Consider the following 20,279-nt stretch of genomic DNA (forward strand, 5'->3'; position numbering starts at 1 on the left):
ACACTATATTATCAATCACGATAATCACGAAATGATTGTTTTAACTTAAACTTAAAGTTTATGTGCTAAGAATCAACCGGATAGACATCTTTACTGCTACGCTTCATTAAATTTATTGAAAATGAACATTTATACATTATTAAGTTATATTCTATCGTAATACCTTAGTAAAACACAATGTGCTAAATGCTAACATTAATAACTCAACTCTATTTATTTGTCCAAATGGACATTTTAGTTTTTTATTCCCGGTCTTTGGCTGGATTAGAAGCAGGTGATATACAATTCTCAACGCTACATTCCACACACCTTTATTACATTTCATCCAAATATATGGAGTGATACTGCAATGGAGAAAATACTTGGATCAGTGGCGTATATAGAGAATCATTTCGAGGGGGCTGACTCACTGGGTGGCTTAGGGAGTATATAATACTAAGGAATCTTCCTACTGTAACTTTTTGAACATTAAGACCTCATAAATCTGTTCTAGCTTAAAAAGGATTCAGGGTGCAATTTTAATATACGCCTTTAAAAAATTCATGGGGGGGGGTGAGGATTCGAGCCCCCTTAGCCCCTCTTATGCGCCCATGACTTGGATCGTTATATTAAGTTTTAATGTATTACATATTGTAACGATGAAGGAATATGCCAGACTACATGTCGCGTAACAGGCTTCGCTGAAATTGCATGTACAGTTTGAAGCTATAGATAAACTCTCCGGACAGAAAGGCAATCATGAAGAAAAGACATTTCACAACTCCCAGACTGAAGATCGCTCATTTAATTCTCGAGATATCCTGCGGATAGAGCGACAATCAAGCAGAAAAGACATTTTACAACCCCCAGACTGTAGGTCACTCATTTAATTCTCGAGATATCCTCCAGACAGAAAGAAAATCACGAAGAAAAACATTTTACAAAAACCCCCCAGGCTGTAGATCGCTCATTTAATTCTCGAGATATCCTGCGGATAAAGCGACAATCATGCAGAAAAGACATTTTACAACCCCCAGACTGTAGGTCACTCATTTAATTCTCGAGATATCCTGCGGATAGAGCGACAATCAAGCAGAAAAGACATTTTACAACCCCCAGACTGTAGGTCACTCATTTAATTCTCGAGATATCCTGCGGATAGAGCGACAATCAAGCAGAAAAGACATTTTACAACCCCCAGACTGTAGGTCACTCATTTAATTCTCGAGATATCCTCCAGACAGAAAGAAAATCACGAAGAAAAACATTTTACAAAACCCCCAGGCTGTAGATCGCTCATTTAATTCTCGAGATATCCTGCGGACAGAAAGGCAATCATGCAGAAAAGACATTTTACAACTTCCCGCAAAAAGAAGACATTTTCCAGCTTACTGGATAAATCTGGTCCTCAAACCCCATGGAGTGACGTGTACCATTATCGAACTCTACAGTTCATTATTTTGTAAATATTATTATTATAAGGTCGTAGCAGAAACAAAGATAAAATCTTTGGAAACACTATACACCGTGTGGCGTGTATAGGGTACGCACGATATTGTGGTCAGAGACAGTGAGGTACAGTCTGGTGAGGAAGCAAGATGAGCAGTAGGACGCGGCGAGTCAGTGACTGTACGGAGCAATATCCCAAGTAATGGACCGTAATTGGACAGTGTGACAAGACAGGGACTACTGACCACTGAACGGGTAAGGAACATCTCTCTGTCCCAACTACACGTTATCTTAATTGTCTGCATCATTAAACGCTTGGAATTACTTTCATTAATTGTTTCATAGTTGTTAATATAATGTATTAATTTTGATCATTAATTTTCAACGTATTAGATCAAATTTCCACAAAAGTAGATTACATTATGAAATATTGTTATTAATTAACTAAAGTTCGTTCAAAATTCTATCAGATTTTGGGCGTAAAATTGTGTAAAACGATTGGATACGAATCTTGTAGATTTTAAAAGCATGTTTCTTAATATCATGCTTTTAAAACGAACTACCTTTGAACGTCAATTTTTCAAATGCTCCTTAATCGTTTTTTAATTGAAATTTTTCGTTTTTTCAAATTTGTGATACAGAGGGTGTATTTTATTTGATAGGAGAATTATTTTTTCATTCTAAAATCTTACGTTATGTAGACGTTTATTTTTGGACTCCGCATGTCCAGTTCCTTCTAGAAGGATTTACCAGAACAACATGTTGTTTGTTATAATTGTAGTTGTCTTTAAATATCTTGTGGTACAGCATGTTGAAATTTGTTGCCAATTCTAGTGTTGGTATACATCATGTTGACATTTGTTGCCAATTCTAGTGTTGGTATACATCATGTTGAAACTTGTCTGTAAACAGAGTTTTTTCCAAATAAAGAAATTGTGTTTGTTCGTTTTTTTTGTAGAAAAAACCAAGGCATTGCTGAAGTAAAAGAATTTCATTATCACCATAAGAGGTAGGCGCGAGGTTTTAATTCATTATCACAATTTTTAAATAACTATTGAAGTAAAATTTTTGGTTACTCCATCAATTAATTATATTATCAACAGTTTATACTGATCTAGGAGACCATATTTAAAAATTGGAAAAGAAATTGTCTTCATCCTAAAGATCGTGATATAGTTTTACTAACTAGTACCCTTTTATGGCAATTAGAGTTAAGTAAATAGTATGACTTTATTTAAATAGATTTAGGCATTCGTTTAGATTTATATGGTATGATATATACGATTTATACATCCCTGATTTTTTACCATACTCACTTGTGGACCCTTTTATTGAATTGGCGCCACTTTGAAAACCTGTTTCTAATTCTTGCATGAAGATGATTAACAAGTTTGTGGAAAAATGTATTGCATGTAATACAGACCCGTGTTAAAATATTTGTTTCAAAATAATAAAAATGTATGTTATAACAATAATTTATTTATTGTTGGGTATCAATTATTATTAATTATTAATCAATTATTCTTATAAACATTGATTTAATTTCATTAAGCACTGTTATCTACATCCATGTTTACCTATGTATACATGTGTACTCTACTTCTTAAAACTTGTTAAATCTTCACTCACTATTGCAAAGTTAATGCTTACCATTTTAAAAACGTAAAGGATTTTATATTACATACAGAAAATATAACTTACCATTAGAGTCTATTTAGGTATGTAATAGCATAAGAATTTCTACGTTACTGCTTAAATGCTCCAAAACTTTCCCAAATTTAGTAAGTATTATTGCTCTAAAAATTCATATAAATTAAAAATAATATCTTAAGTTTTATTAAAACGGGATTGTAGAAGTTAAAGGGATTTAAAGAACTTCAAATATTAAAATGTCAAAAATTTTAATAATATACAATAAGGCATGTCACTTTATTATAATGTAAAGGTTAGACATTGTTTTAGATTTAAAAAGTTGAGACTCTTTTCAAACCATTACATTTCTATTGTCCAAGATTAGGAGTATTTTAAACAATTAGCCTACATAAATCTGACGTGATAGGCGGGGAATAGTTAACAAATTTACAAGGGAGAAGACGGATGGAGAACTGCTGGGGATTAACATTATCTACTGTGGATGGATCTTTGTCTAAAATCTGTGCGAATTATGTATGTACAAGTGGGGTAAATTTAGTTATGTCTACACCTGTACAGATAATTGTGTATTTACGATTCAGAAGTAGCTGGTCTTTTCCGGAGTGGGCAAATAAAGGAAGATTTTTAATAATATTATTCGGATAGAAACAATTTTTCCGAGATATAAAATTTTTTCTAATGAAACATTTCGGAAGAGATGAGCCCCCTACACTGCTGCCCCCTCCCCCTCCCACCCGCTAGGTTGGCAGGAAGTGCCGCAATCACTCATTTAACGCTAGCGGCTATGCCCTTTAATTCTGACCTTCCTCACACACAACCGGAGATACTGCTGACCACCGCTGCGCGTCTCACCGTCATACAACCGACTCCGTTATGTTTCTGACAACAAGTTTATTTTCTGGAAAAGATACAATTATGAAATTTCTAAGCTCCAAAGAAAACAATATTGTTATTAACTTTCGAGAAATACATGTTTCAAGTTGATGCACAGTAAAAATAAGTACTTTTCCATTCTAACTGCGATAAACCTTATTTAAACTAATGTGAAATTGAACTATGAAAACGGTAACATGATTGACATTTTTGTAGGTCTGTTGGTGTTAAAAACATCTCTCAATTTCGGGAGTTAATTATTTCTACACAGACAGTAATTACCGAAAGATTTCTCTAAAAATAAAAAGGTTTAAGAAGAATTGGAGGACCTGACAGAACGTATTGTGGATGTGTTACCAACCAGTGACGTACATCGAAAATTATTTCGGGCGGGGGGGGGGGGGGGTGCTGATACTCAGGATGGTTTATGAAGTATAGAAGACTCTTCAAAAATAGGGGCTATAAAATGTTTTAAAGGAGATTTAAGCCCCCATAAATGTGTTCTAGCTTAAAACAAACTGATAGGGTTCAATTTTACGTTTTTCTTCCAAAATTTCAAGCTTAATCCCTCTGCCCCCTCCCCTTATATACGGCCATGTTACTAACCAAACCCAATCAAGTAACTTCACCATATATGTTGGTAACCTACTGAAAAGTGCCACATGAGGGTGCTCAGTTTGTTCATAACTTTATTAATTCTGTGTTCTCATTTTTGACGTCATGGTTCCCAAAAAGTCCAATTTAAAGATTTACAAATTTTATTTATACCCTTTAATAAAATCGAGATGAGTTTAAATGTAAAAAATCATCCAAACTCCAATGGATTTTTACAGCTTTATATATTTGAACGTAAATGGTTGTAGCACCTAAGCCGTGAAATAAGCTATAAAAATAATCGTACGCTATCCGAATTTTTGTTAATTTAAAAACATTTTACATAATATGTTTTAGAAGTTATGAATAATATATACGCTGATCAGGAATAATCCCCTATCTGTTTATATTGGAGACATAAATTTTACCGTACAATAGATATAATTATTTTCTGTGTGTTGTTTTAACATACGTGCAATAAATTATTGAACATATTGAATAAGTCGTTCGGCACATATCAATATGTCAGTACGGTCGCAGGTGATAAGATACAGAGGTGTAAGCTTTAGATTGCACCAATTTAGATAGAGGGAAATGTCAAAGCATTTGTCATTGGTGGAGACTCGAGCAAACATCGGTACATGTTAGTTGGTACACTTCATGGAACTTAGTCCCATTAGGATAATATGATTGTGCGAATCATAGAGTGATTTAAAAAACACGAGACCTCAATTATAATTGCTCAATGTTGAAAACTGACATTGATTCGTTACGGACTTTACAGGCTATTGTTCTGCAATTAACCCAGACCCAAACGTGTTGCAGATGTTTATAGCATAGTAGTCTCACAACCCAGAAATAGGAAAATCCGGTCAACATCTTCTAGAATTATTCTTGTTGGAAAGGAAGATATTTTCTGTTGCCGTTTTAATTGTCAGAAAACTATGACATGCCTCATAAACATATGAAAAACGTGACTTGGCATTTGAATATTCATAACATTTAATTTAGACACACGAAATTAAATAAAAATGCCCTGAGATTTAGCGTAAGAAAATTTGTAAAAACTACATCTCATGCATAATCATAAAACTTAACCTATTCAAAAATGCATAAAACTGAGTCTTGACATATCAGGAACGATTATAAAACTGAAACTATTCAAACATACATAACAACTGAGTTATTAAATCATACAACTGAACCTGTACATAACATCTGAGTCTTGACATCTTAGGAACAATAATGAAACTAAACCTATATATATAACAACTGAGTCTTGATATCTTAGGAGCAATCATAAAACTAAATCTATACGTAACAAATAAGCCATAGCATCTTAGGAACAATCGTAAAACTGAACCTATTCAAACACACATAACAACTGAGTTGTTCAATCATAAAACTGAATGTATACATAACAACTGAGTCATGACATCTTAGGAACAATCATGAAACTGAACTTATACATAACAACTGAGTCCTGACATCTTAGGAACAATCATGAAACTGAACTTATACATAACAACTGAGTCCTGACATTTTAGGAACAATCATATCACTGAACTTGTACATAACAACTCTTAGGAACAATCATAAAACTGAACCTGTACATAACAACTGAGTCTTGACATCTTAGGAAGAATCATACAACTTAACCTGTACATAACAACTGAGTCCTGCCCTCTTAGGAACAATCATGAAACTGAACTTATACATAACAACTGAGTCTTGACATCTTAGGAACAATCATAAAACTTAACCTGTACATTACAACTGAGTCCTGCCCTCTTAGGAACAATCATGAAACTGAACTTATACATAACAACTGAGTCTTGACATCTTAGGAAGAATCATACAACTTAACCTGTACATTACAACTGAGTCCTGCCCTCTTAGGAACAATCATGAAACTGAACTTATACATAACAACTGAGTCTTGACATCTTAGGAAGAATCATACAACTTAACCTGTACATTACAACTGAGTCCTGCCCTCTTAGGAACAATCATGAAACTGAACTTATACATAACAACTGAGTCTTGACATCTTAGGAACAATCATAAAACTTAACTTGTACATTACAACTGAGTCCTGCCCCTATTAGGAACAATCATAAAACTTAACCTGTACATAACAACTGAGTCCTGACATCTGAGGAAAAATCATAAAACTGAACCTAAGAAAACATGCATAAAAAACCGAATCTTGGCATTTTTGGAACAAGAAAAAAAACTTAACTGCTTTTATACACCTGACGATGCAGTTGTCAAAACACGAATTTTGGAACTGTATCGTATATTTGTCTATAATTAAAGTTTCATGGCTATTAAAAACACGGATTTACCTTCATTTCTGCTTATTGATGTCCTATTTACAGTAGGTGGATATTATTCACCACAGAAAGACTAGTGGCGGGGTTTGCGTGGTTCTAATACATATCCTCGGAGTATGAATCAATATAGCGTGCATCTAATCACAAGTGACTGGGTTCTTCTGCACTGAGAACCCTGCACTTACTTATGTCGCATTGTAGACTCATAAGTAAATTGTATCCAATTATTTCTCTCTTTCTGGTTCGTCTGTCCTATATTGTAATACTTACAGCCACGACACCAACGATCAACATCAAAATCAACATCATCGTATTCTATCCCTAAATAACTTAGATTCAAAAATCCGTTAAGGGCTCAGTTCAAACTGTCTCCAAGATCTTTAATGGTTATAATAGGGGATTCTCAACATTGAAAAGAATTGCGTTCACCTATTAATGCGATTAAATAAAAGTTGTTATAAGTGTATCCACTTTACTGAAGTAATGTAACTAGATTTATCTCTAGGGGCAATAATTGACCTTTTACATTTTGTGCGATTTTGAGTACGTCATCCTAACGGGTCTTGGACGTATTCCTCACTAGCCTACGCTCTCCACATTCTACCAAACAAAGAGTTTAACTGTATTAACAAGGAATTCATGCCAGGCGAAAATAAATTAGTAATTAACATAAAATACGATTTGAACAAATACTGGACAAACACAAGTCGGAAAAGCTATTTTACTAATTAACCTTCTAAGTGCTATCTTATCATTTTAAGTCTAATTTCTTTAAACGTATGGCAGTATCTTTTCAAAATTGCGCTTTAAATAGAAAAAAAACGGGTGATCCCTAAATTCTGGGGGATAGCCCATTTCCCGTTATTCAATAAAAATGGTTTCAAATATAATGGGTTTTTCTCTAAAAACATGCTCTATTAGGTAAAGAAAAAAACCAAATATTTATCATTTTTCATTTGAAAAAAGAAAGTCTTGTTTACTGGTAGAGAATTTTTTTTTTAATTTGACGAGGTATAATTTTTTAAACTGTAGCAATGAAAATTGCAAAATATAGCCTTTAATTTTATAAAAATTTTATTCTGGAAAAGATAAATGCGTTTTAAACAACAATTTGATAGAACAATTTTAAAAACAATAACCTTGTTCCGTAGGCCGAAATTCATAAATCACTTTTGTTACTTGTATTTAAGAAAACTTGGGGAATCTTTCGAATTAGTATTTTCAGTTCCGTCAGTGCATAGAGAACGTAAGCACTGAATAAACCGGTTATTGTAACACCACAAAACGAAACGATATCACAGCACGATGATAGTACTTTCAGTTCCGTCAGTGCATAGTGAACGTAAGCACTGAATAAACCGGTTATTGTAACACCACAAAACGAAACGATATCACAGCACGATGATAGTACTTCAGTTCCGTCAGTGCATAGTGAACGTAAGCACTGAATAAACCGGTTATTGTAACACCACAAAACGAAACGATATCACAGCACGATGATAGTACTTTAGTTCCGTCAGTGCATAGAGAACGTAAGCACTGAATAAACCGGTTATTGTAACACCACAAAACGAAACGATATCACAGCACGATGATAGTACTTTAAAGTGGCTCAAGTATATCGCACAGGGTCCTATTTTAATATCGTGTAGTTGTCCATCTGTGCGATAACTCTTGGTAGAAAGGTCGTAGATCTTGAAACTTGTCCCACAGTTTCATCTTGATCCAAAAAGAATTCTATTGATGCCAAAAGATCGAAATTAAATGTAAAATAAAATTCAAAAATTTTACACCAGTCTTAGGGCTGATCATGATGGCAACGAGAAACCCACATAATAAACAAACTGAGTACAATCACATGAAAATTTATCATGTGACATAGTAACACGTATGTGATGAAGTTACTTTTTTGGAACGGTTGGTAAAAAGTTCGTTATGTTATAGTGAGTCTATCGATACTCCGGTGTGTATGTTTGTTTATTATTCAACTTGTGTAATAAGACCGGGATGAGTGAGATTCCGTTAAACTGAGACCTCACTGTATAACAGGACAATCATTGTTAATTGGACTGTAAATGAACCAAAACAGAGTGAGGTATAATTCCGTCACAAAAATTAACTGGACTATCTTGGGCATCGTAACCAATGTAAGAACCCAGTTGAGATTAAATCTTAACACATAAGTTTCGGTAAAAATTGACATTTGTAGATTTAATGTACGGGGCAAATCACAATAGCCAGTAACTAGTATGTATACGCAGGACGTAGGCACACGTCGGGAAGCGGAAGTTCCGAGGCCGTAGTTTACTGTGATTGTAATCGTTGTGTTGTTACAGTTTCAGGTGCAGAGTGCTCCCGTGTGTGGTGATGTCATAGTAAACATCAACATCACAGCCACCACGGGCAACATCACCAGGAGCCCCGGGCACAACATGCCGGCCGACCTCATCAAGATGACTGTGGCAAACAGGTACGTACATAGACTATTCTATAGTAGGCCTACTATAATTCTGATAGAGAAAACAGTGCAGGACTGCTCAGCAGAACTGGGTGAGGGAGGGTAAAGAGTATCTAGACGATGTTTTTGAGAATACTGTTTGTCGAAATCTGATATACCATGCAGTAGTTCCAGGAAGGATGTAACAGTCCCTAGTACCTCCTTAACATCCCGTTAACTATAGTATTATCCATCCTGAAAACATTATTAATTTACTTTATGTAAAATTTCAAAATATATTATGAAACCTTTCATGGTCTTTTAAAATAAGTTAATAACTACCCCATTGTTCTCTCATCTCTTATATTTACACAAATTGTCAAAACATAATAATAAACAAACCGTGCATATTATAGAACTGTACGTCTAAGAGATTTTGAATGAGTGATACCATACAGAATTTTAAAACCTTCTAATGGAACCCAAAATAACCCTTTAGTTTTAACTTTAGTGGTTTAGTAAGGACAACTCAAAACAAATGTAAGTCAGAAAATAACTTAACTGGTAACTATTGGTAAAAAATGAAATAAATGTTAATGACTAATAAACAATTAGTCGGAATATTGCTTACGCAACTACATTTTTGACATATTTCGGCCTGCCATCGTAGCTACGTTATGCCTATACATTTCCATATTACAGTTATCCAATATAACATGAATTCTGATCCATAGCAAAAATTTCAATCTTAATAATCGAATTAATCGATTCCGAATCAATCAATTTAAAACAGAGTGGAATGTAAATTGTCTGTTACAGACTTTTACCCTCCCCCAACCGAAAACAATTCCCAGATTTTCGAGACTGGATGTGAGGAAGGAGAATATGGAATTTGTGAGCACAGAGTATAAATAGCTTTCTTGGTTCTATCATATTGTAAATCTAAGTCCTTTTACAATTTCATCCTTTTCGGGTGCTCGTTGTGGTGAATGTTACGTTTCTTAGAACACAATCATTGACCAATTTGAAATCGACTTTAAAAATTGACTGATTTCTCTTTGCAATATCATATTCTCATTCTTTGCCCAATTCTACCTGCTGTGATGATAATTTTTAAGAAACGTTTTTGCCATTTTTGTCTAGCATATTTAAAAATAAACAGCAAACTTTAAGCTACAAGTGACAATGGTTTCGTATTACATATGATAGTATAATTATTTCTCCTTTATTTTGTTAATAACTGATTAAAATGCATAGTTAGTTCTAAAATATGTTCGAAAATTAATTTTACTGTTTTCAGTGACTAAATTAACTTAAATATTATAAATTAAAAATATATAATTTAGAACAGAAATGCAACTATTATAGTATGCTTTAAAACTACCTACCTACCATTTGTACTATCGTACAAAAGTATTCGATCAAAGACAGGTGGATCGCTTAGGGTAAAAGAACTTCGTCGTGACATTATTTGCTTATTTGTCTTGCATTGTGTTTTGGCTGTATATTATTAATGTGCATGGTTATTTGTGTAAAGTATAGTTTTGTTGTTGAAGTCTAACAGATGTCAGTGTGGTATATATTTTACAAAAGTTATAAAAAGAATAAAGTTCGAAAATTAAAAAGTTTTAACTGTGGTAAATATTATTCTTGAGTAGAATGTAGAAAATGATAAGCAAATCTTTTTACTGATGGAATTCGGAGAGGTTAAATTGCTTTATACCAAAACAAATAAACACAATTTTAGCTATATTTTGTATATTTATAAGAGTATATAAACGTCATATATTTAATATGAACAGTACTTTACAGAATAATAGGGGTTTTAACGTGATTTAATATATTTTACTAATCCTTTGTTTAAAGTTTGTTAATAACTATGGAAGGTTTGAAAGGATAATAGGATTTAACACTTTACAGTATTGTCCTTCACCATAGGCCAGAGGTAAGGCTGAAGCCCTCTAACCGTGAGGTCACGGGTTCGAAGCCGGAGAGGTCAATCAAAATTTGCAAACAATTTTTCCTTGTAGAAAGAACCCCCTAAAATGCTCTATCGCAGAAATGAAACATTCTTATAGCACGATCTAGGGGGCAACATTCGCCGAAGATTCAAAAATGGCTTCGCTCCACGAAATTTGCTTAAACCAGTGATGTAGAAGATCTGCCGGAGCAAAAACGTGAAGGCGAAAACAAGGGAAAAAAGCGGTTGTCCATGTAGGGCATGTCGTGGTGTGGGGCAGCAGGCAGCGACAGCGGGGAGTCGGTAGTATCAGATAACACAATCAGGTGACGGACAGCCAAGGTTGTCGGACAGTCGGCCGGTCATACCTCAGTCGGCGCCAACCCGCGGAATTGTGGTCGCCGGGTAGTTCTGGTTCTGGTGGCAACGTCACGTGGACGGTTCAATCAGTGGTCATGAGCTCTGAGAGGTCTCCGCGTGTGAGGATTTCTTTCCGGAAACCGTTGGTGTGCTTGGAGTGATTCCTCTTCCACAAAGAAGTCTGAGTTTTACACGTAGAAGTTTATTGTGAAGTCAAAAGTGAACAGATTCTTTTAAAGTCCGGCTTTGATTCCACCACTTTCTAACCCATACTTAATAGTCTGGTGCTATCAACTATTCGGAGTTCGATGTCACTCCTGGAAACTTTTAGGAGTCTCTAAGTTTAATCATGAACAACATTCGAACCTTTAATGTTTTTGTTAAAGTTCCAAGGTAGTGGTTAAACATTAATTTAGCACAAGTATTTTATGTTTTACAGTACACGTTTTTAATTTTGGCAATAAAAGGGTAATAGTAATAAGTTCACAACATTATTATTTTCATTTTTAAGGTTTCTCTAAAGTTTTCTATGTCTATCCGTAAAACAATAGCAGATTAAAACACTTTTTAATTGACTGCTCTTAGATATAAAAGAAAACCTCAGCATGAATGAAACGACTAGCCTTGCACTATGTTCTTTAGTTTTGTGTAGTTTTTTGCTCGTTGAAAAGGGATTTATATTTTAGTTTTCGTTAGTTCAGTGATAGTTTTTGAGTTATAATAAATAAGTTTTTCAAAATTCGTACAATTCAACCTTTACCATTGCTTGGTGGAGCCTTCAAAATGTTCTTTTGTCAAATCTGGAACATTACGAGAACAGAGCTAACAGTAGCTTGACAATAAAAGACAAACTTGATGATGAATATTAATTTCCTCGGAGTGGAATAGAAACACGAGATACTAGTTGGCGGACTAGTGTTAACCGGCGAGCGGTGCGACAATTAGTGAGCTTTGTGATCCGGTTAGTGATGAAGTAACAGTGATCTAGCGATGGAGGACGAGCATCAATCACACATCCTCACTGCCATCTTGAGGCCCATCAGGTGAGTGTGTAGCAAGGCCAACTACTGTGATCTTTGTACCTTGCACGATTATCCTCGTTGCAGATAAAAATGTCATGAGTTGGAAATAAAAATTTGTCAAACAAAGTCCAAGTATTTAGTAATTTTTCCGAAATGTAATTTAAAATCGCATCAATTGGATTTTGCCTTAGACGACTTAACAAGAATCACTACCATCTGTACTCGGTGACGAAGTCTTTTTTTGGAACGAAGCAGAGTTTACAAAGTCACTGGGAATGCACATGATCAAGAGTTTACATGGAATGATAGAGTTACTTTAGTGAGGCATGTCTTTATGTAAGATAACGAGATATTGTTCCCCGAAAGTGCGAAAAATCGTCAACTTCAGCCTGATATACCCTCACTTATCGTATGGTGAAAACCTCTATGGCGGATGTACTAAATTCATCATAGAAGAAAGTGTTTTAATTATCTTTACAAATCCCTAAATTTTCGAGATGTTCATGTTCTATCATATAACCACCAATGCGGAACAAGTGGTAAGGACAACTTCGGAATATAACTTCACAGATCGACAATATTTGCACATAATATGTTGTGTTAAGCTGGCATCAAGCTAATTAATAGGCTTTCTGGGAGAATATTAAGCTTTAATAGAATAAACTGCGATAAATATTGGCAACTCTATCCCTTCTCGTGTTCAATCCGCGAGGAGAGGAAGAATATTTCAAGGAGTAACAAACTTTCCCTTTCTGTATCAATGGTATTTTTAATTGATCATATTTAACGTTTTAAAGAAATTTTATCCGAACCCTTTTTGCATTTGTCCAAACCCTTTTGCAAATTTTTAGCGACCTCTGCGTACATTGAAGCTGTAACCTCTTGGACAGACAGTCACAGCCTTGTCCCTACGCTACGAAGGACAAGAAGTTGTCTTAAGTGTACACCATACAAATAAAATTAAATCGAACATAGTTACTTAAAGGAGAAGGCGGTGGCCGGATAAAATCTTCAAATATTAATGCTAGTATTAAATTACTCACATTTTCATTTAATGTTCAAGTAATAAATGGACTGTGGATCAAGAGTAACTTTGGATACGTGACATCATAATTGCTTAAGTTCTAGAAGGATGCGACGAGTTATGTGCCTCCGGTGGTATGGTTCTTGTTCAGAGTAGGGGAGGCCAGCCAAATTAAAAAAATCAAATCGATTTTGATTTGTTTGAAAAAGTTATAATTTACCGATCTCGTGTTCTCTAGTCTTGTCTCAGAAGGCTTGAAGAGTTTTGTCTAAAGTTTTTGCTGTTTGAAGAAACAGCAACTTGAGATTTACCATTCAGTCATAGTCTATAGGTGTACTTTTGGAACTCCGTAAAAAACTGTAAACATGTTTTAATTGAATATTGGCTACTACAATATTATGAGGTCATTTCGTCCTTGCAAAGTTCTACACAAACAATTCAACCAAAATTAATTACGACATTGGCAAAAACATCTTTCCAGCCTAGGAACAAATAACAATAATTAAATTAAACTAGCATAAACTGTACCATTCCACTGTAACCGTTATTAATTAATTGTTTAAGTAAAAAATGCATTAAGTTGATTTTTAATATCAAACAAAAATTATTTATTATTACAATATAAGACGCATTAAATTCAATTATTTACTGGTTTATCTTCATGCTGTTAAATACCCTAATTATTTTAGTTTATAAACAAAAGTTTTAGTTGAATTATATTTTCGGAATATTACAGCACCACGTCACAGAAGAGTATGAGTTTTGGAACAATTGATTTGACTAAGCACGTAGTTTGTGTTTTAATCCGGTTAACAAACAGATATATCTGGGATTGTTGGTCGGGGATTCAGCAATCCCCACACAGTAGTACAAAAATATCTGAATTCAGACTTTTACTAATTTTACTTCGTTTTAAATCTGCAATAATAGCTATAGATCGCTCTAAAATCGGCCAGAACAGAACAAGTATTTATGTGAAGAGAAATCAGTTAAATCATCAGGACAAAAAGTAATGATGAGACCCTGGTAATAGGTTGATGAAGAATTGTCATGGTTTGATTGTGTTTTCCGAGAACGAGAAGGAGAGTAATCGCACGAATTAAAATGACGATCCCACGCTCGTATTCGCGTCATAGTTCAAATTCTTCCTGAGGAATAATTCTCAGTATATGGAATTAGTAGCAAAGTCAGTCAGTTATACTACCTAAGGTGTAACTATTAATTTTCAGTTCTAATAGTATTTTATTTAGGAAAAAATGTTACGATAACTTCTAAACCAAACGTGTTTTTTAACTTCCACGGAATTCGAACTCACCATTTCTTGTACCGAATGTTCATAATATACATTCTTTAAGCCCAAGAAAGTTTGATATTGACTTTATTCTTGTATTTGGAACCAAAAAACTACCTGGACAAGCTAGATAAAATGTTTCGTGGTTTAAATATTTGAGGTTTGTGGAATATTTACTTTTTTATAAGCGAAGGTCTCTACCCTCTGACGACTTAAAAGACCACGTAAAATACTAATTTTTGAGGGCAAAAGGGCATTTGGAATGGGAAAGACGTGAACAGATGCGTGCCCCAATCCATACAAAATGATTACTTGGATACTGTATTAAAAAGTATTTTAACACTTTCGATACAAAAATAATATTATTTTTCCTTTTATGTAGTTTATACACTTTTAAAATTGCCAATCACGCATCATGGGAGAAATATTAGTTGGAGTAAATGCTAATATTTAAAAATTAAAATGTTGTTTAGTCGTTTAATCTATTTATATAACTCAAAATTTAGATAATCCAAAACATTTAATGGAGATATTTTTAGTTTCATGGCTTATTTACCACAAGGGAGTTCTTCTATTTCTGTGGAGGGACACTCTTTCATATTAAAATACAGATATGTATGTTATATTATTAACTCCACAATATAGGGCTCTTTATCTTTATAATCAATATCAAAAATTAAAACAGTATGAAATAGAGAACACTGATAAAAATACAATACATTTAAAAGTTCCATATCTGTATATTTATTTATTTGTTAAGAGATTATTGAATAGTAAACTGAATATAGCTTGGTGCTTAAAATACGTGTCTACAAAAAAAAAAATGTTTAAAAGGGGTTAATTTATAATTTTTTATACTAAGTATGGCATGTTAACATTTTAAATATCGAGTTCCTAATTTGAATGCACAGCTAAACACGCTTTAATATGTGAAATATATACGAATTTATTAAGTTTGTATTTGTAATATTCTATGTAAATGATCATTTTTAGCATTTATAAAGTTTATTATTATTTTACATCATACATAGTACGATATTAGGAAATGACCGAATTTATGTTGGTGCAGCTTTCTGTAGTTTTCTGTAGTTTTATTATGATTATTATTAAAGTAAATTAATCTGGGTAACAAAGGGCATGGTCTCGTCTTCTGTTATGTGTATTTATGAGTCCGGACTTTCTTATATGAGTTATCTATATATTTTTATTTATTTGTTCTCCTTGGTTGTAACAGTAATTCCTAAAGCATAAACAATATCCAAGTCCAAACACTCGCAGTTTGTACCTCCTTTCGTCACGAAAATATTAAACCTTCCTCCCACATTTGACTTTCAGATAAGGCATGACAAGCTGTCAGGAGTAACGGACATTTACCATAGTTAAGTGGCACAAGTTACAGAAACTCCGCGTTTCATGGACTACAGACACATTACTTCTTCAGGTGGAAAAGTACCAAATACAAACGATTAAACTTGTGATAAAGCAAGGAATCACACCAAAACGCTTAGATTCACATTTGACTTTCAGATAAGGCATGACAAGCTATCAGGAGTAACGGACATTTACCATAGTTAAGTGACACAAGTTACAGAAACTCCGCGTTTCATGGACTACAGACACATTACTTCTTCAGGTGGAAAAGTACCATATACAAACGATTAAACTTGTGATAAAGCAAGAAATCACACCAAAACGCTTAGATTCGCTAGTCAGGAAACAAAGTGATTTCGACAAAAACCAAGACGGAATATGCACAAAATAAAACTTAAAGATTGGTTTCTACCACCAAAATACACATACACATAATAACAGAAATACTTCCATAAGTTCCGACGATCTCTTAGAAAAAAACTGACCTGCAAAAGTTTAAGTTTATAGTACTTATTGATTTTTGTGAACTTAAAAACCTTGCGCTTTGTTTCCTAACTTTTCCATGTCGTAGCACTTTGGTATGTTTTCTTATTACATGTAAGATTTGTATGATGATGAATTATGGTCCCTTAAAATTGAGTAGTTGTCTGTGTTGTCCGTCTTGATGAAAGGATCCTGCAGACTTGATACTTGGTACATAGGTTCCTCTTGGTCCTAGGTAGAATTCTATTGATTTTGGAGTCAAAAGGTCAAAGGCCAGCAATGTGGCCATTGAAGTAGCTTCGTAAGGAGATGCTGTGAAAGAAACGCCTTGTAGAGTCCTTCGATACATCGGTATATTTTATCTGAACATGACATGGGATTGCAATTTTCAAAATGTAGTAGGCCTATTCCTGATTTTTATAGGATTTAAAAACATTTTTAAAACACGTTCACAACGGTATATGTCCGACATATTGGAACTTTTTTTTATTTGCCGTCGAATTTTTCAATATAATAGCAAAATATCGTAACAGTTTTTAAAGTTAAACGTCTAAGTATAACGAGATATGTATGTAGGTTTCGCAATTCCACAAAATTGTATTTTAATATGTTTTTTCAATGTTCTTCCACGCAGCAAAAGTGTCATTAAAAAAATTAATTCACCTTAAAAGTTAAACAATCTTGCGACCGACGTGATACACGATAGTCTAAGGTATTTAAGTGCGGGATCACATTTAACAAACCATAAAGATAGGCAAGTAATAAAACGAAATAATTAAATTCATAGCTACGTGTACCCAATCAGGTGCACGATGCGCTTTACGAAGGTCCGGTGTGTACCCGATCGGGTACAAGACGGCAGTTATGAAAGTTCGCGTGTACCCGATGGGGTACACGTCGTCGTGAACGTGTTAAAAAATATAAAAATCTCTCATATTAGTCATCGCCAAGGAAACCTTAATCCAATACCACATTTTTCTCTCTCCCCTTATCCTTTTTAAAAAATGTTATATTTCTAAAAACGTTTTGTAAACGGGTGCCGTATTGGCTGAGAGAATCGACATATTATGTTGTTGTTACTCTCTCTGTTGTTCGCGGAATTCGTCTACACATTATCTCGAGAAATTTGTTACTTATAACAGAATTATTCAGTACCGGAGTTGGTTTATTTACAACCAGAAGGTGGGATTTTTTGCTCCATCCCTAAACCGGAAGTAAATTACAAGGGGAGGAAGTAGATTTGTTGACCGAGGTAGACTTCTCAAACCTGCCTATGTATATTTTCTTCATTGGCGCAACAAGGCAAACTCACTATGGCAACTAAAGTATAAATAAATTCATAACGACCAGAAGTGCGGTACAAGTCGGAAATAATTTGTCGGAGTCAACAGTCATCAATTGCTTGAGGCCGCAAATTCTTTTATAGGAGGAATGAGCACACTCCTAATTGTAATTTAATCATTTGTAGATTGGTGTGGGCTACAGAATAAAATATTAATGGACAAAACTGATGTTTTTAGGTTCTATCTATTTTATACAGGGAAAATTTTAAAATGCTTCGGGAGTATAAAGGGTGATTTTGGTAGTGTTACCGGCACTTTCTGAGCTTATTGTACTATACAAAATAACAAAAAGTTCATATAAACATAGGTCCGGAAATGCTTTGTTTGTGTAACGGCCAACAAAAGATTTCACCCATAATTTAGTACCCGAGGTTAAATAATCATTTGCTGGGAATTTGGGAAGAGGGATTTAGAGACGAATGCAGTTTTTTCTGATGGTTTTAGACATGATAAATTGAATAAATTTTGTTCCATAACTGTATTTCTCTTATTGTTTAAGATGTACTATGTTAAACACAAAAAAGAGAATTCGAAAAAACTTGTTTATGTTTAACGTACAATTAATTTGTTAAATAGGTAATAAAAACATTAGTTTTTACAGAGAAACTTGCAGAAAATATAATACTGAAGAAAATTATGTGCATTAAGGCAATGAAATAATAGTTTTTTAAATTAAATTTTACTACCATAAACATAAATGAGTGTTATGGAGGAAATGGGATTATTTCCGTATTTACTCCCATGTTCAGCGATGAAAGAAGTTACACTACATTTCAAGGTTTGCAATCTGATATCTTCCTTGTGGATAACTAATCTGACAAATGTTATCCACGTGAGGAAGAGATCAGATGACAGATCTCGAAACGTAGTGTTATTTATTCCTTGTATCACTGAACGATGACTAATGCCGGAAATAAATTCTGCATCCTTCACAATCTTTCAATCGTCAAAAACAAACTTGAAGTAAAGGCTGAGTATTATGTATCAAATTGTGTTATTATGATACCTGTTATCGTAAAATACCTATTATGACGTGTCCAATTATTTCTGTACTCAGTGTATCACGTTGTGGGACTAACGTGTTTTCATATTAACGGGATCTGATAGTTGTTTTGCTGTGTTGAGAGCAGTATACCCGAGATAGTTGGGGGAGTAAGTGGTGTATGACAATACTACTAGTAGGATAACAATGAAAGGAAAGAACAAGGAAATCAAGAGTACGCAAACTGATAACCGGAGTACTCCAGTTTGATCCAGGATCAAGCCCGGATCAAGTCAGAGATCGGACGTAATCCGATACGTTTGTTGTTCTTGTCCTTCTTATTCATGTTTTCATGTATTTCAATTGGCAACAACAAAAGGGTATCAAATGGAAGTAGGAAATATTGGTTGACGTACGGACTTCCTTGGTCTTGATATCGACTGTAACTTATCTTTCCACAACTACATCCATAAAGTCTCAAAAAGCAGTAGTCTGTTTATCTTTCGTAGGTTAGCCTCGTTCGCAAGTGAGAAGTCTTGTTAGCAGTATATTACGGTTACTTCTACACGTACTTGAATTGAGGCGCTAAGCGGACAAGTGGCCTAACCCCAAAACAGCTGTATTGAGTTATTAGCGTTAAAGATTTGTCACTTTTTTAACATTTTTTAAACACATTAAAAACTCAAGCTTTCTAGTTGTAATTGTTACTGTTATATAAGAACATAACCCTTGTATGCATGGTAACCTTTTTATTTAATTATTTTCATTAATTTAAAAATAAAAGTGGGTTGGGCCACTTGAAAAATTGGAATATATTTTATACATTAAGTAAATTTTATGTGGGTTGGGCCAATATATTAATATAAGTACTGTACAACTTTACTGTCAATTAACATTTTATTACATCACTTAATGATACCATTAAGCTTGTACTTGATATGAAACAAATTGTACACTACTTTAAAACAGGAATATAGTAAAAAAATTAAACATTAATACAAATATACAAAATTCAAACAAGTTCATCTTCTTCCTCATCGACTGGAACGGTTGACGGAATATCTCCAGAACTTAAAATTGATGTGTAAAATGAGTGTTTGATTGGTGGTATGTATTCTAAAA

General features: G+C 34.0%; 2 protein-coding genes across 3 annotated transcripts in view; one reads left to right on the plus strand and one right to left on the minus strand.

The window, feature by feature from the left end:
* LOC124359997 overlaps positions 1-20,279 on the minus strand; it is a 53,905-nt gene that overhangs the window by 14,382 nt on the left and 19,244 nt on the right. The gene's annotated exons all lie outside the window — the stretch shown is intronic.
* The window catches only part of LOC124359994 (STE20/SPS1-related proline-alanine-rich protein kinase), a 128,766-nt gene continuing 117,788 nt past the window's right edge, over positions 9,302-20,279 (plus strand). The window contains exon 1 of one of the 2 annotated variants that reach the window (XM_046813212.1): positions 9,302-9,354. In XM_046813212.1, coding sequence (XP_046669168.1) covers positions 9,317-9,354 — 38 coding nt within the window. In that variant the 5' untranslated portion in view covers positions 9,302-9,316. Of the gene's footprint in view, positions 9,355-12,616; positions 12,685-20,279 lie in introns of those variants that run through there. The other variant, XM_046813214.1, reaches the window with a different exon arrangement.

The sequence above is a fragment of the Homalodisca vitripennis genome, chromosome 4, assembly GCF_021130785.1.
Source record: "Homalodisca vitripennis isolate AUS2020 chromosome 4, UT_GWSS_2.1, whole genome shotgun sequence".
NCBI classification, from domain to species: Eukaryota; Metazoa; Arthropoda; class Insecta; order Hemiptera; family Cicadellidae; genus Homalodisca; species Homalodisca vitripennis.